Below are 17,961 nucleotides of genomic sequence, written 5' to 3' on the forward strand. Positions count from 1 at the left end.
ATGCAAAATATGTAATGATATTCAAAGAAGTATCGATACTACTTTATACAGTAGTACGATACTATGAAGCATAGTATCAATATTGGTCGGCCCAACGGCTAGAACGGCTAGTTTATTTAAAAAAATTATAAAGGTAGCACTGATACTAATTACAGGAGTACCATACTCCCTGTCCTGGGTAGTTTTATTTACAGAAAATTATTCCCAACGGCTCCAAAACATCCCAACAACTAGAAAAGACCACAAGCTCATTCCAACATATAAAAACAAGTTGATGACACTTGAAGAATGTTAACAACACTTATCCAAGCATTCATACACAAGAGGAAAAAAATTCAATCTTTATTTTTCTTTCTCTTGTAAATATTTGTGTTTGAGCTTAATTATATATCCTTAGGTTTTGTTTTTGTGAGCTTATATCTTGTAAACACCCAACCTTGAGACATTTTTATTGTTTGCATCTTACCTTTGTGAAAAGGGGATTGGTTCTAGCTAAGCCTGTAAAAAGCTAGGGAGTGTAAAGGTTATCTCTTGATCCTGTAAAAAGAAAAAAACAAATTAGTGAATTGTTATAAAATCCTTAGTGGGGAGCTAGGTTGTGGATGTAGACTTGGTTGAGAAGTCAAACCACTATAAATCATTGTGCAAATTGTCTATCTCTTTTTACTCCTTACTCCCTAAACAAAAAGCCAATCACCCCCACTTGGCAAATAATTCGGTTGATCTTTGAGCTTCATCGAATATCTCGATAATTGGTATCATATCTTGACTCATTAGAAGGTTTAACCACCTTGAGACGATCCTTGAAGAAGCTCTAATGATTCCTGACACAACCAAGAAGATGACTTCGACCTACGACTCTTACTACATTAAAGATTCTCAACCAGTCAACAAGCCACCTTATTTCAATAGAATAAATTATGCCTATGGAAGAATGATGATGCTCTTCATTCGAGCCAATGATCTAGGAGCTTGGAACTCATTATGAAGGGATACTCCATTCTAACGATGAAATAGATGATTGGAGTGATGGAGAGAAGAAGAAGTTCCAACTCAATGCAGAGGCTATGCACTTCTATTTTGTGCATTAGGCCGGATGAATATTGAAGAGTCTCATCTTGTTCAAATGCCAAAGAGATTGGGACAAGCTCCAAGTCCCATAAAGGAACCAATGAAGTGAACCAAAATTAGTCTTCTCAAGCTATGACGATAGAGTTTTCTTGATTGTCAACGGTCTAAAGGAAGAAGAAGATGATGAAGAAAAGAAAACAAGAAAAAATAAGGTAGACATTGCCTTCAAATCCACCAATGAGAGTAATCAAGACTCAAGTGAAGAGGTGGATGAAGATGATGATGAATAATAAGAGATGATCAAGCTCTTCAAAAGATTCAATAGATTCATGACTTCTAAGGAAGTGAAGCATGAATCAAGGAAAAATAAGGGTCCCCTGGTATGCTTCAATTGTAAAAAAACGATCCCCTTCTAAAGAAGAATGGATCAAGTAAAAAGAAGGCATTTGTGGAGGCTTGGAGTGATGAAGATGACTCAAATGATAAAGATGAAGTAGCCAACCTATGCCTCATGGCCATCGAAGAAGATTCAATGGTAACTTCTAGCTCTAATGAATCAAATTCCTATTCCTTTAATGAGTTACAAGTTCCATATGATGAATTGTATCTAGAATTTGAGATCATGAATTCCAAATATAAGAAATTGATTTCAAAATACAAAGTTGAAAATGATTTTCTTTTGAAAACAAAATTGATTTTAATAAGCAAAATGAAATTTTGAAAAATTATTTTGAGCTTTCATAAACCCAAATTGAAGATTTGGAAAAAGAAAATCTTGAATTGAAAGTTAAGCTTGAATGGTCAACAAAAGAAAAAAATCATTTCTAAAAACAATTCATCTATATTAAAAATGGAAAAATGCTCACATTGTCATTTCATGGTCACAATGTATATATTTGTCCTATAAAGAAAAGAAAATCTTTTAAAATTAGACAAAAATGGGTTCCTTTGAGAACTAGAGATATTGGTACTAACCTTCAAGGATCCAAAGCAATTTGAATACCAAAATTCAATTAAATGTCTCTTTTAGGTGTATTGGAGCATTAGTGATAAAGGTAAATGATTTCAATTGCTATTGTCACACAAAAGAAGAATGGTAACCTCTAACTTTAAAGTTTTTTGATTTTATGTATTGGTTGCCTATTGATTTTAAGCATGCATGAGTTTTGATCTTAAATGATTATGCATTGTTTTTCATCTCATATATATGAAAAGTGTATTATGATGAACATTTTAAAGTTTTAATAATTTTTCATAATTTTTAGTTCATCATAATGAATTGGTTTTAATGCTTTGTTTTACAAATTTGATTTTGACCTTAATTTAAATGTTTATGCATGTGACTTATGCAAATTATATTCTCTAACAATTGATATCAATTTTTTTTAAAATGCATAACCTTTATGGACATGCACTTAAATACATCAATTGATATTGCATAAAGTTTCTAGACTTGAATATTGAATTTCATGTGCTACTAACATGTTTGTTCATCTTTGTTGAAATTCATGTCTTTTAAGTGTCATGCTTTTAAAGTCAAATCTCTTGTTTGGAATGCTTTTATTGAGGGAGCTTTGATTTTTCAAATGATTTTAATGTTAAAATACTACTTACTCTCCATTGTTGTTTTGTACCTCAAAAGTTTGAATTATTTTTGATATAACAAAAAGGGGAGAAATATAGGTTTGAAAATTCAATTTCTCAATGAAAATGGAGAGCTTTAATATTTTCCAAATATTCTCTTTTTCATGAAATGCTTTAAGGGGGAGTTTTGCTAAAAACAATTTTTCAAATGTTTTGTTATATCAAAAAGGGGAGATTGTTGAACCATGTTTTATAATATTTTGATAACAAATTAAGGCAAAATGTTTTTGGACTTGATTGAATTTGTTCAAGTTTCAAAAGTTTTCAAAAATAATTCAAAGTCCATAAAAATAAATTTGAGCACAAAACTATTTTCTGGGTAAGTAGTATCGATACTGTTCTTACAATATCGATATTGCATGAACAATGCCGATACTATTCACGTAGTACTGATACCAAAGGTAAAAAAATATCGATACTCTCAAGATAGTATTGATATTACAAGTGTTTTCCAAATAACTCAAATTTCAGAATGCAAAATAGGTACTGATACTCAAGAATTACTGATACTACTTTACACAGTAGTATCGATCCATGAAGCATAGCATCGACACTGGTCAGGCCTAACGACTAGTAATACTAGTTTATTTAAAAAATTATAAAAGTAGCACCGTACTAATTAAAGTAGTACCGATACTCCCTGTCATGGATAGTTTTATTTGCAGAAAATAAATCCCCAACGGCACCAAAACATCCCTAACAGCTAGAAACAACCACAAGCTCATTCCAATATATAAAAACAAGTTGAGGACACTTGAAAAATGTTACCAACACCTACCCAAGCATTCGTACACAAGAGAAAATTTTTTATTCTTTATTTTCTTTCTCTAGTAGTATGTTTTTTAGCATAATTGTATATCCTTAGGTTTTGTTTTTGTGAGCTTAAATCTTGTAAACCCCTACCTTAGAGGTTTTTCTTGTTTACATCTTATCCTTTGTGAAAAGGGATTGGTTCTAGCTAAGCCTGTGAAAAGATAGGGAGTGTAAAGGTTATCTCTTGATCATGTAAAAAGAAGAACAATTAGTGATTTGTTAGAAAATCCTTAGTGATGAGCTAAGGTAGTGGATGTAGACTTGATTCAGAAGTCGAACCACTATAAATCATTGTGCAAATTATCTATCTCTTTTTCCTTACTCCTTAAACAAAAAGCCAATTCACCCCCACTTACCAAATAATTCGATTGATCTTTGAGCTTCATCGAATATCCCAACAAATCCATTTTTTCGTTTAGTTGGCATAAATAGATTACATCATTTAAACATTGAGATTTAATTTTAAAAACTTGGATAAATTGATAGTAGAAAAAGATAAAAAAAACTAATTGTATATAGTTTATCACAAATATTATATATAATCATTTTAGAATGATAATAAATATAAATAAAATATTTATCAACGACACACTTTATAATGATTTACTTAGAACAATGAATTTCGAGATTAAGAAGAATTTGGGGGTCGTTTGGTTATATAATGTGAGATTATTTTTAGGAATAAGATTATCAGAATGTTACATTACTTAACATTATAGGGGATGTTGTATTACCTTATTTGGTTTGTTTGACATGAATGTAAGATTATAGTATTTGGTTTGAATGATATAAGATAAAAAATGTATTTTACCAAATTATCCTTGAGATATATTTTCTTTTTCAACAAGTTGAATTCTCAGTATGATAATCAAAATATTTACATAAATTCATAGAAAATATATTTTTATTTTTAATTTATATATTTTTACGATTTGTACACAAATAACTTAATATATATTTTTTAGTTTTTATTTTGAAAACACATAAACATACTGACACTATAATTATGTGGTTACTTTAGGTAACAAGGTATTGAGAGATGTACATACTTACACCGGGTGTAAATATATGTTAATTGCTATTTTATATATTATGTTACATGTATGAGTTGTACAACAAAATATCATATCAAATTATTTGAAGAAAATAATAGAAACGTAACATATAATAAGAAAACATTTATGAAAATTAATCCTAAAAATAAATGCAATAAACTATATATAAAAAAATAAAACTTGAATCAAACACATATATAAATACTTGAAATAAAATAGAAATTAGTTTATTTTTACTTTTATTGTATGCATCATATTTTTTTTAAGTATTAAAAATTTAGAATCACAATAAAATAAAATAAAAACTAAAATAAATTTATACCACTATAATTATGCACAAAGGAATAATTATTTTGAAACAAGAAGGACATTAGTCTTAAAAATAGAGAATTGTTTAATATCTAAGAAAACAAAGAAAATGATATTTCGAGGAATTCAAGCAAAAAAAAGTTACCCCATAATACTCCTAAACTAATCGTGTATATATGATTTCAAAAAATTGTTCCCCTTGATAAAAAAAATTTCTTGATCCAAACGCATTCTCAGGTATAATTAACTATTCTTTCGCCAAAAAGGGAGTTAATTGTCTCTCTCTCTTTTCTACGAGCAAAGCCAATAGGTTAAAATACAAGTCATAAGTAGGGCCGTAAATGAACGAGACAGATCGCGAGTTAATCAAGATTGATTGATCAAGTCTCGATAAATATTCGAACTGAATGGACTCGACTCGAGCTTGAGCTCGACTCGAATTCTTAACGAGCTTAAACGAACTACTTGATATTTGACTCGAAAATCTCGTGAGCAGTCGAAATATAATATATTAAGATTTTATTTTTTAAAAATATATTAAGATTTTATTTTTAAAAAAATTATTAATAATTAATATTAATATTATGTATTGATTTTTTAAAAATATAATAAGATTTTCATATATTTAAGGTGCATGTTTGAGTTCGAGTTTGAAGTTTTAATTGAGTTGGGTTTAAAATTTTTTTTCTTCATTTCGAGCCTTTTCGAGCTGATCAAGAGCTTCAGTTCAAGATTCGAGTTCGAGTCAAGCTTAAAATATTAAACTCGTGAGTTTTCGAGTCGAGTGAGCTCTATTTCAGAATTTTCGAGTCGATACTCGAACTCGACTCGGCTCGTTTACACTCCTAGTTATATCCTAGTCATAAGAGCCAATGTGATTTTGCCACCCAAGTTCCAAATCTGCTGATTGAGATGGGTCGTGTTTTCATTTTCCTTAAATGTTTGACCCTTTCATTTGGTTTTGTTTTTATAAACAGTAATGAATTCATGGTTTATCTGTGTACTTTCTCCCTGAACTCCCTGAATTCTCTGCATTTTGTTTCATCTTTCGGCCCACTCTTCCGGTTCATGATCCACTGAGGTGGGTTTTCTTCTTCTTTTTAATCCCTTTCCCCCCTTCAATATAGTGTTCCATGTTCACGTATTCAAGTGTTAGTAGTTTTTGTACAGTAGGTATTGAAATCATGTTTCTGCTATGGTTACTCCTCTCATTTTCTCTATCTTCTTCTACATTGTCATTGTGTTTCTGGGTTTATTATTTTCTGCTTTGTGAACTGGTTTTGCTTTCCCCCATGAATTTTACATGAACGTTATGGCCGATGATGGTCTTGCATTGCAAAATTGAAATGTTGGGATTTTTTCTGTTCGATTTCTGATGACATTTCAAATCCCTTAAGCTTTTGATTATCATCCTGTTTACCATTTCCCTGTTGTTTTCAAGTCATAATTGGGTTGTCACTGTAGTGAAATGTCGGTTTATTATTGTTGATAATGCTGAAAATTTGTTTTCATTCTTTTGACACTGTAGGGAACTGTATCTTATGTGTATGTCTGCTTATACAACGGTCTAATGATTGCTTATGATTCATTTTTTGTTTGTTTAGAAGCAGTTCTTCTCTTTCGGTTTAGTGATGGGAACGACCGGTGACAAATCCGATGACGAATTTTCCGTCATTGGTGAAAAAGGAGGAATCAATTTCATCGATTATGCAATCGACGAATCTGTTAGTAATTTCAATCCATTTGAGGGGGGTCCTCTCGTGATCTCTACACCATTCCCATTTTCAAATGGGAATCCTCAATATATATCTGTGGGAGCAACTATTTTTGATTCCATCATTATCAGAAACACCACTGATGAGCCGGTGGAATCCTGGTAAAAATCTATGCATCGAGGCCGGAGAACTCTTTCACTCTATCTTTGACGAAACCTCCATTGGCGAACTCCGACGAAAATACAAGCGAAGAGTTCATTGAGTTCTTTGATTTAGAGGATCGAATGATACAGCCCGGAGAGACCTTAACCCTTTGGTTGTCTTGCAAATCAAAGGAAATCGGCTTGCATACTACGATAGCATTTTGATGTTGAGGGTGAAAGATTGGAGAGAGTGGCCTTTCTCTTGGTCGAAGACAAGATCTCACATTCTTTGGCATCTAAAAAGCCATACTCTAGAACTCAAAGAAAGAAACAATTTTCGGTCGATGAATATGTTACTGGGTCACGCCCGGCAAGGGCAATGGGTCGAGGTGCTCGAAACAAGCTTCCTGGTATGACATTCCGAAGGATATCAGAGAACTGGTCGAGAATAAGCAACTCTGGTTCTATAAAAGCTGGCCTTACAAGAGATAATTATGCAGCTTACTTCAAACATCTCTTAATCCTGGAAGAGTTACAACTAGAGGTAACTCTAATATTCAGTTGTGTAATGGTTGATTATATATATGATATGGAACTGAGAAATCCCTTTTTGTTGCTTCAGGAGGACATGTAACATGGAGAACATCAACTTGAAGAAGAAAAAGTATTTATCACTTCAGGTCCCGGGCTCGCTGAAAAAGCCCTCACTTCATGGAGATCATATATTCGTTAAAATTGCATGTGAAGATGTTAACGAAGCAGCTCGAGTTTATGAGTTCTGGTTTACATGCAAAATACTATTTGCTATTTCTTTTTAACATTAAGTTACTTCCTTCCTCTTTGGCTGAAGTGTGAATTGTGATATTTGAATTATATTCTGGACAATCTGTGGCCTTCATTGTTGCTAGGTCATTCAGGTATATGTGGTTTAATGCTTACATGCTTATCTGTTTTTAAGGTCAAGCTTCTTGGGGTCATTAAAACTGAAGACCGATGTCCTTTTTTAGTGGATATGCATACTTGTATTCCGATGCCATCATCAACATAATCTGAATAAACATAATCTGAATAATACAATTGGTTATCTTAACTCTTAATCGTAAATCTCGACATCTATATGTTGTATGGTATGGATTCTCTGTTATCTTATTCTTATTCTTTCCCTTTCCTGTTTCATTTGTCATTCTAGTTCTTCTGGCTTTTTGACGAGTGAATGTGGTGATCTTCAGGGTTATATCCACCGGGTAGAAGCTGAGGAAGTGTACTTGAAGTTTGCACTAGAATTTCACTCGAGCCACATAGATGAAATCTTTATAATGTGCAGTTCACGTATAACCGAATCAATATGCGGAGGCAGTACCATGCCATTGATGCTACAAAAAGCCTAGACGTAAGTCACCTTTTTCCATCTGAGTCACCCCAAAGTAGGGTGATCGAAACCACTCCGCTAGTGCCCATCTGTTGTAAACTTAATGAGGAGCAGATGTGCGCAATTGAGATGATACTCGGCTGCAAAGGAGGACCACCTTATGTGATTTTGGGCCACCAGGTACAGGGAAGACCATGACAATAGTGGAGGCAATCCTCCAGCTCTATCAAACCCAAAAGTCTTATCGAATTCTCGTGTGTGTATTTCATACTAGAGAAACTCCTCAATGAGGAATCTGTTGAGCTTAAAGAGAATGAAATATTCAGACTAAATGCAGCTACGCGGCCGTATGATGATTTCAAGCCGAATTTTCTTCGGTTTGCTTCTTTGATGAGCTTATCTACAAATGTCCTCCGCTTAGAGCTCTCGCTTGCTACGGAATTGTGATATCAACATACATGAGTTCCTCCCTCCTGTATGCAGAAAGTGTTAGTAAAGGCCATTTTACTCATATTTTCTGGGATGAATCTGGTCAAGCTTCAGAACCGGAAAGCATGATCCCTTTAGCACACCTTTGCCAAAAAGAGACTGTTGTTGTGCTTGCTGGGACCCAATGCAGTTAGGTCCGGTCACATACTCCCGAAGCTGATGATTTTGGACTGGGGAAATCATACTTAGAAAGGCTGTTCAAACTTGAGTGTTACTCTAATGGGGATGAAAAATATGTGACAAAATTGGTTAGAAATTACCGATGTCACCCCGAGATCCTGTATCTCCCTTCATTGCTTTTCTACAACGGTGAATTGATCCCTTGCAAAGATGACATAAGTTCGTTATTGAATTCAGTAAAGTTTCTTCCTAACAAGGAGTACCCTGTCTTTTTCTTTGGTATACAAGGCTGTGACGAGAGGGAAGGAAGTAATCCGTCTTGGTTCAATCGGATCAAAGCCAGCAAGGTTGTACAAATTGTTAATAGTTTGATAGCAACCGGGATTCTGGGCCAGGAAGATATTGGAGTTATAACCCCCTACAGGCAGCAAGTCCCCAAACTGCAGAAGGCCTTTGAGAGCCTCGACACACCTGATATCAAGGTTGGCACCGTCGAACAATTTCAAGGCCAAGAACGGAAAGTTATCATCATATCTACCGTCCGATCAACAATCAAACACAATGAGTTTGACAGAATCCATTGTCTAGGGTTTTTGAGCAATCCTAGAAGGTTTAATGTGGCCATTACCCGTGCCATAGCTTTGCTTGTTATTATTGGAATCCACACATAATTGCCAAGGTATCAATCTTCACTTGCGGTTTTCATTTACTTTCGAGTAATCTTTAGGAAGACCTTGTGTGACTAAGAAGTAAGAAGACATAGTCAAGATCTTAGTTTATTTATACTATATTCTCAATTCTCTGGAATAATGTAGGCGAAAATTTGCTAATCCGGTATATAGATCCTCAGAGTTATTGCATGATTTCATTGTTTAGCTGGCTGATGAATAAATGAATGCCAGGACACATACTGGAGCCAGCTTATATGGCGTTGTGTCGATAACAACTCCTACCAGGGCTGTGCGCTGCCTGAAAAGCAGGAAGTGTATGTTGATGAAGTTTCAGCATCGGAGGAATGTCAGATTCATGATGAAAGCAGCATTGCTGACAGATGGGGTGAATACACAGAGGAAACCGAAAATGTCAAAACTTGGACGGATGAAGCCGAGTGGTCTGATGGGTGGAAATGAACACATGAGGGTTCTTTCACTTTTATTTATGCCATTCTTTTCATAGGGGGCCTTTGCTTTGCCTGCTTTTGTTTTCACAGTGATAAATGTGATGAAATTAAGTGTTCACTTCAAGCGACACAATATGGCATAATGGTAAAGCAAATGGAAAGAGGACATCTTCATACACTACCATTTTGCTGATTGCAAAGTGTTTATTCACATCAATAGTATAGATTGAATGAAATTGGGAAATCTACACTACTTTCATATTGAATGCAGATTAAGCAGAAAAATCATCATCCCAGAAGGAACCAAGTTCTTTGTTTCCAAACCTGGTTTGTTGCAGAAGAAAACATAGCTTGATCTACTGATGAACTCGGCAGTGTTGGCAACCTTACAGCGGGTTCCGGAGGCAAGTCCGCCAAATCCGATGAATCATTATCTAAGCATGCAAGATAGTTTTCATAAGGTTCTAAACCAATATAAAAAGATTAGTGCTAATGCCATTGCCTTAATATGCTTTTGATATCTGCCCATTACAAGATTGCTGCAAATGATTATTTCAGCCATGAAAAAGGAAAACAATGATTTGGGTTTTGCTTACGAGAATTGGATGGTTTCAATGTCACTGAATCTGTGGTGCTTGGCAATGGCGGCAACGATGGTACATCTATCGCATAATCTTAATTAAGAATTGCATGATCACATTCATCAAAGCGTTAAAAAAAACTAATTTCCTTATGAAATCAAAAGATTAAAGGCCTTGAACCAGGTGAATTCTTAATCAAGAAACCAGTGAATTGAACAATTGGGTTTAAAAGATGAAAACCTGAAGAGCAGAGCGAGTCCAGAGAAGAGACGCCGTTCTGGGCCATGCAAAAAGAAGGCAGTGAAGCGACCCTTTCTTTGTTCAATGGGAACCCAAATATCAATGGCTGCCTGAGGACGAAACAGAAACAGTAACCGTCGCCGGATTCAAAAGCAGAAGCGAAGACGTCCCGGCACTGTGGAGCAACGGAGTCAGAGGCGTTGTTTGGAGGGTCCGACACGAAGGGCAGGCAGGGTGAAAACGCCACCAGCTCGTCCACGCAGCCTGCTTTCTGAGGCTCTTATGGCGGTGGCTGCGCCGCCGCAAGGAGGAGCAATAAGAAGATGTTCGTTGCCATGGCGCTGAGAGAGAGCGAGAAAGAGAAACGGTTGGTTAAGGTTGTTAATAGTGTGTTACGGAGAGGGTGTTTAAGTAAATTGGTGGAGAATGTGGCGGGAATGGACGTTAAGGTGGATCCTAATTAAAATTTCAGTTAATTAAAATTAATTTAAAATTATCGAACCGATCAGATTTCGGTATAAAATAATTGGTGTATTGAGATAAGTTATTAAATTTCTTAAACAATATTAGAGTTCGAATATTGATGTTGCGAATAAAATAAATTGAGTTGATAGTGTCACTCTTATAAAAGATATTGAGGAGCAATAAGAAGATGTTCGTTGCCATGGCGCTGAGAGAGAGCGAGAAAGAGAACGGTTGGTTAAGTTGTTAATAGTGTGTTACGGAAGGGTGTTTAAGTAAATTGGTGGAGAATGGCGGGAATGGACGTTAAGGTGGATTCTAATTAAAATATTTCAGTTAATTAAAATTAATTTAAAAATTATCGAACTGATCAGATTTCGGTATAAAATAATTGGTGTATGAGATAAGTTATTAAATTTCTTAAACAATATTAGGGTTCGAATATGATGTTGCGAATAAGTAATTGAGTTGATAGTGTCACTCTTATAAAAGATATTGACGGTATCTAATCTAAATTAATTGATCAATAAATCGAATATCAATAATTAAAATAATATATTATTTAAATTTAATTATAAACAGTATATAAACTTAATAGAAAATATATTATTACTTCAAAACAAAAATTGGAGACATTACAACCCAGCATTACTTGAATATTACAAATCCTAATGTTAACACCAAAAGGAATGGTGAGAAACTGTAAGAGGGGTGGGCAGCTGATGGGAACACCAGCCCGGCTCCCTGTAGTGGCTGTCGGAGGAGCTCCAGAGCTATCCGTCGATGATGGCGGAGTTAGCGCTGGTGTGGTGTCGGAATCCGGTGCTTCGGCTGACGGTGTCGGTTCAGGCACGACGGAACCTGTGGGGCTTAAAGATGGCGAAACTCCAGGAGAGAGTGTGGGTGCTAGTGAGATTGGACCCGGAGCAGGAATAGGCGCACCACCGGCCGCTACAAAACAAAGAAAATTTTTATTAGACACGAAACTGGGACCACCATGAGCAGGGATGAACCAACGTCACACTAAAATTTTTAAATTTCTATATAATTGAAGTAATCTTTTATATTTTATTTTGATAATCTTTCGTTTCCTAAAATTTTATTAGTTCATCCCTTAATATAAAATTTTATGTCCGTCCCTAACCACCAAAGTCCATTTCAATACTCCACGTACCTTTGCATTGTAGAGGGACACCGGGCATGTTACAAGCTAAGGGAAGAGATATGGCCAGGGTACGGTTGATCGGTATCCAGAAAGGGACATTTCCGGTGACAATGAGGCACACGCAGTCCATGCCACCACTGGTGAGGTTCTTAAGAGAGTTACAACAATTCACACTCGGCGAACTCACATTCGCCGAGCTGGTGTTGGTAAGGAAATTCATGCAGGGCGTGAAGGTGCTGACCACGGTGGGAGTACATGGATTGTTGATCTGCCCATAAACAGGCAACGACAACAACATCATCATCGTCGATAAGACCAGAACCGGAACATGGTGAGAAGATGAGTTGGAAAACTCCATTGTGGTAATGAGAAGAGACCAAAGACAGATGATTGGAGTGTTGGTATGTGATGGTTGGGAAGACAAGAGGAGAGTGGGTTTATTTATACGCTGGGAATTGGGTTTAGGTAAGAAAAAGAGGTGGATTTGAAGCTCAACTACTTTAACTAATGTTGAATAAAACAACAAAAGAGATTGGTTTAGCTACGTTGCCTCACGTATGTACTTAATGGACCCTATCTTTACTTGAAGCAATCGCCCAAATTTTCCACTTGTTCCGCGTGGCAGGACACAATGTATTTTAGTATTTTTGTGCTATACTTATCTAATATTCATTGATTCCGATTCATTCACCAATTAATCTAAATTAAATATTGACTTAATATCCAAATAAGTACTTATATTATACTTTTTTTTCTCGAATAGGTGACTACAATATTTTTTAGACCATTCAGGTATTTAACGCTACTATTTTACGTGTCCGGAACGTCAACGGCGTTAATTTCTTTTGTCAAGTGACACGTGTCAGAATATGATAATTTTAAAATTTTTATATAAATTTAAAAAATAATATTATATATATTTTAAAAAAAACACGTAAAATTCAAAAATAATCCCAAATCATTTCAATCCCTAAACTCACGCCAACCACAGCCTTTTGTCGTCGACGAAGCTCCACCCGACCTCACCTCCTCTCGACAACCAAAACCTCAATAAAATCGTGACTTATCGACAGTGAATCGAAGTTTTATACCATACGAACCTAGGATGAAAATCACGATCCCACACGATTCCGACGGTTAAACGAAGACAATTACGACGACGTATAACTAGGATGATGATAGAAACTGCTTCGGTGGTGGGTTAGTGGTAGGAATTGGGAACTTTATGGATTTTGAGGCTTTTTTGTAATTTAAAAGAATTTTGGGTTTTGTTATAAATATAATAATATTTTTAATATTTTAAAAAAATAAATTTCAAAATTATCATATTATGACACATGTCACTTAACAGAGAAAACTAACGGTTGTTACGTCACGGGCACCTAAAGTGGTCACGTTTATAACGTTAGGCACCTGGATGGTCCCAAAAATACTTTAGGCACATATTCGGGGAAAAATGATATAATTTGGATACTTATTTGTATATTAAACCTTAAATATTACAAACATTCATTATGAGTAACCTTTTTAATTCAACTTTTTTTTTCATTCACAACGTCGGAATTCAAACTGTTACTCTTATAATTGATCTAATGTCTCATAAGATCAACTAATAGTTATATTTTATTTTTAAGTATGTGATTAGTGTACCTTGATTGATTAGTTAATGACAACTAAATCAAAAGATTTAAATAATAAAATAGATAACCAAATCCAATATTGTTGAAGTAGGTTCTTTATCATTCTATTGCCAACTACTTCCATTCATATATAACTATGAATATTCCTTTGCTACGCTACTAGTTGCAACTTTTTTTAAAAGATAATAAAGACGAATAAAGATAGATATAAGATTTTGTGTTAATAAACATAAACTCGTAAAGTTATATTAAAAATTTAAAAGAATGAACTTAAAAGTTATAGGATTACAAAATCTAAATATAATTTTGACATTTTTGTAGACGATGGTGACTTCTTTATAATTTTGACTTTTCAAAATCTACCTTCCGTTCCCTAATGTTCTACCCAAATGAGTATTAGATTCGAATTTGAGGAATTTTGAATCGATATGATTTTATGATATTACTTTTTTTTTAAATTCGAGTTCAGATCGGATCTTTTTAAGGATAAAATCGGGTCAGGTTTAAATTTAGGGTGAAAAATACTCGACCCAAGAATAATAGTATAATTGACATTTATATATTTAGAGATAATTGTATACCTCCTCTTTATATTTTTTTTTCAAATAGGTCCCTATTTTATTTAATAAAAATGATATTCTTTTTATAAATATTTGTGTCGAGTAGGGATAGGGTGAGTGTTTTTAATCTAAAAATCGGATCAAATAAAATTTCTCTTAACTTGGATCAAATGACAGATAGAAGGATGCTATACTCGGACTGAGTTCGGGTACGCGAAAATCCCAACCCGACCCTTGACCATCCCTAGTTACCCACCCATCCACACTTGTTTTTAGGTTGGTCACCCACATATAATTTTATAAAGCCTTAAGCCTCCACTATTGAACACCTGCAAACGTATATATATGTATATGTGTGTAGTTGACTATTGATCAAGTTCAAAGAGTAGTAGCAAAGTTGGTCACCCACAACTGCCATCATTTGCATATAGTCTCCTTATAAAACCATCATAGCAAAGTTGCTACATAAATCTCAGAAATCATCCAATAACCCATAGAGAAGCAATATGTCAAACATGAAGATGGTAACATGTTCTGTCCTGCTCCTAGTAGCCATGCTTTCTGCAGGAGCCAAAGCTCAATCAGGTTGCACTAATGTATTAATCAGCATGTCACCATGCCGCAACTACATCACGGGAAACTTATCGACCCCGTCCCGACAATGTTGCTCGCAGCTCGCAAGCGTCGTCCGTTCATCCCCACAATGCTTGTGCGAGGTTCTTAATGGCAGAGGTTCATCGCTCGGGATCACCATCAACCGGACTCAAGCTTTGGCCTTACCTGGTTCATGCAATGTTCAAACTCCACCTATCAGCAGCTGTAATGGTATGGGTTTATATTAATACTAATCTATTTATTTTTCAACCTCATTCTTGCATGAATCTAACACCATGACCCTGATTGTTATCATTAGCCGCTTCTCCGATGCCGGCAGACGCTCCAGTTGGATCACCGGAATCTGAGAGCATAGTCCCTACAGGTACAGGTACTAGATTGTTGTCACCTTTCGTTTTTTTTTTGAGGTATTCGTGTCTTATATCCATATATTTTACGTTTGCTACAGAAGGTGGATCTAAAACTGTGCCATCCCGAGAGGAAGATGGATCATCATCGAATGGAAGCGCGGCCACCGCCATCACCACCACCACCAAATTGTCATTCTCTTTGCTGCTTGTGGTGGCGGCCACATTCATACGGTAGTAGGACTTCAATATTCTCATCATTACATTAAATCTTGTCTGGTTTTTTGCCCTATCATGTGAGAAAAACATTTTGTGGCGTTCTTGATTTTATTACTTAGTTTCCCATTGGTTGAGAATACATGTGATGCATGTATTTGTACACCCCATGTATGGGTAGATATGATTTTGTATTGTTGACTCTTCCCTTCTCAATAAAGTTTATTTATGGTTTGTCTATTATATATTTCGAATTTTAAAAATAATTAATTTTCATTATCATATCATTATATTAACTGTGACATCAATCAAATTAGTTATTATATTTTTTAGATTAATGATCATGTTATCATGGTAACGATTGTAGGTGAAAATTATCGATCATATAACTTAATTAATAAAATTTATTATTTTAAAGATTTGATTGCATATAAAAGAATTTAATTATTTTTTTAAAACAGTAAAAATAAAAAAAATTAAAAGATAAAAAGTGAAAATAAAATGATAAGACTAAGGAAAAAAGTATCATTTTATCGAAGCGAACATTTAAGAAGTATATTAGAATTTTTTTAGATAATTTTGTATGTATTAAATCCAAAGAAACAACAAAAATCGTTACAATTAAAGACGAGCAATCACAGGAAATCGGGTGCTCAGTCGAGTATACCCCAAGCTATACAAAAAAGTTCATTTACATGGTCAGACCTATCAATACACTTTCCATCTAATGGAATTAAGAACAAAATCTAATTTATTCACAAAAAATTTATTGTTTCTTTCTGTCCACGCCGTATATAAAAATACACTCCAAACTAGCTTTAAGATGAGAGTAAGTTCAAGTGAGTAACAGCCCAAGCAATTTCTTGCTTCCACGATCCAATCGCAGGGCCGGCCCTGGGCCGGGGCAAGAGGGGCGCCCGCCCATGGCACATAATATTTTTCATAGTGCTTATTAATTTAAAACTATAAGATTTTATATAATTAGGGGTTCATTTCTTTTATTTCGCCTGAGCCAAAAAATAAAGAACATAAATAAGGACTCATTTCTTTTATTTTGTCCCGGGCCAAAAAATACCCAAAACCGACCATGCCCAATCGCATGACAAAGGTTGCAAGACACAATAACCCATCTCCAAAAGGAGCATTCAAATAAAAGATGCTCTTTAGACACCGTCACAATTTAGGGCTGTAAATGAGACTAGATAGATCGCGAGCTACTCGAGATCGACTCGGTCAAGGCTCAATAAATACTCGGATCGAATGGACTCTACTGGAACTCGAGTTCTTAACGAGCTGAAACGAGCTACTTGATATTCAACTCGAAAAACTCGTGAGCAGCTCGAAAATATAATATATTTACATTTTATTTTTTTAAAAATAAATTATTAATAATAGTAACATTTATGTATTGATTTTTTTAATAAAAAGTCCAGTAAGATTTTAATGTATTTAAGGTTCAGGTTCGAGTTTGAGTTTAAGACTTCAATCGAGTTAAGTTTAAGAATTTTTTTTTCATTTCGAGCCTTTTCGAGTTGCTCACGAGCTTCAGTTCAGGATTTCGAGTTCGAGTCGAGCTTGAAAATTTTAAGCTCACGAGTTTTCGAGTCGAGTCGAGCTCCATTATAGATTTTTCGAGTCGAGTCGAGTCGAGCTCAGCAATACTCGAACTTGACTCGGCTCGTTTACACCCGTACCGTCGCATTATCACATAGACTATCCACATCGATCCAAATTTAAATGAGCCTATTTTTGATTGACATAAATATATTAGAAATTTAAGAAATATAAAATTGTAAAATTTTAAAAATATAAAATTAAATTATAAAAAATATTTAAATAAAAATTTAAATTTTCTAAAAAAATACGATCCTCCCAACGTCCACTATCCAAAGTAGAACAAGAATGTCGACATCATGTTCACACAAACAACCTAACCTTGCATAGAGTTGAAGCAAGTGGGGAATTACTTCATTATTTTCTTCCATGATGTAACCTTGATCTTGAAAACTTAATGACGACGCAGTAGGGTTAATATTTGAAAAGTTGGCCCAAATATACATATATTTCCTTTATTAAACATTGACCTTAGATTTCAAGATCTTTGTCTTGTATTTCATATATATTTTACATGTAAATGAAAGTTATTAAATATATGTTTACTTGTTAACCATACATAACTGGATTTAGGATATATTTAAAGAAAAAATAATGAGATTTGAATTAGGATCAAATTAAAACCCATCGTACATATTTTTTTTTATCTCTATTCATATATAATGAAATTTGA

The 17,961-nt window shown here is 34.5% G+C and overlaps 1 protein-coding gene, 1 long non-coding RNA gene and 2 pseudogenes across 2 annotated transcripts; 2 read left to right on the forward strand and 2 right to left on the reverse strand.

The window, feature by feature from the left end:
- Positions 1-6,523: 6,523 nt before the first annotated feature.
- On the forward strand, positions 6,524-10,036 carry LOC120191921 (annotated as a pseudogene).
- Positions 10,037-10,222: 186 nt separating this feature from the next.
- LOC120191923 lies at positions 10,223-10,711 on the reverse strand. Its single transcript, XR_005522741.1, has 3 exons — positions 10,670-10,711; positions 10,445-10,510; positions 10,223-10,282 (listed from the first exon to the last, which is right to left on the reverse strand). It is a non-coding gene; the product is annotated as an uncharacterized LOC120191923 (long non-coding RNA).
- A 1,050-nt stretch (positions 10,712-11,761) lies between these two features.
- On the reverse strand, positions 11,762-12,696 carry LOC120191922 (annotated as a pseudogene).
- A 2,280-nt stretch (positions 12,697-14,976) lies between these two features.
- LOC120192109 (non-specific lipid transfer protein GPI-anchored 19-like) lies at positions 14,977-15,696 on the forward strand. The gene is made up of 3 exons (XM_039194953.1): positions 14,977-15,321; positions 15,410-15,475; positions 15,560-15,696. The coding sequence occupies exons 1-3, from the start codon at positions 15,003-15,005 to the stop codon at positions 15,694-15,696; spliced, it is 522 nt and encodes a 173-aa protein (XP_039050884.1). The 5' UTR covers positions 14,977-15,002.
- The last annotated feature ends 2,265 nt before the right edge of the window (positions 15,697-17,961 follow it).

The sequence above is a fragment of the Hibiscus syriacus genome, unplaced genomic scaffold (genome assembly GCF_006381635.1).
Source record: "Hibiscus syriacus cultivar Baekdansim isolate YM2019G1 unplaced genomic scaffold, ASM638163v2 tig00116971_pilon, whole genome shotgun sequence".
In the NCBI taxonomy this organism is placed as follows: Eukaryota; Viridiplantae; Streptophyta; class Magnoliopsida; order Malvales; family Malvaceae; genus Hibiscus; species Hibiscus syriacus.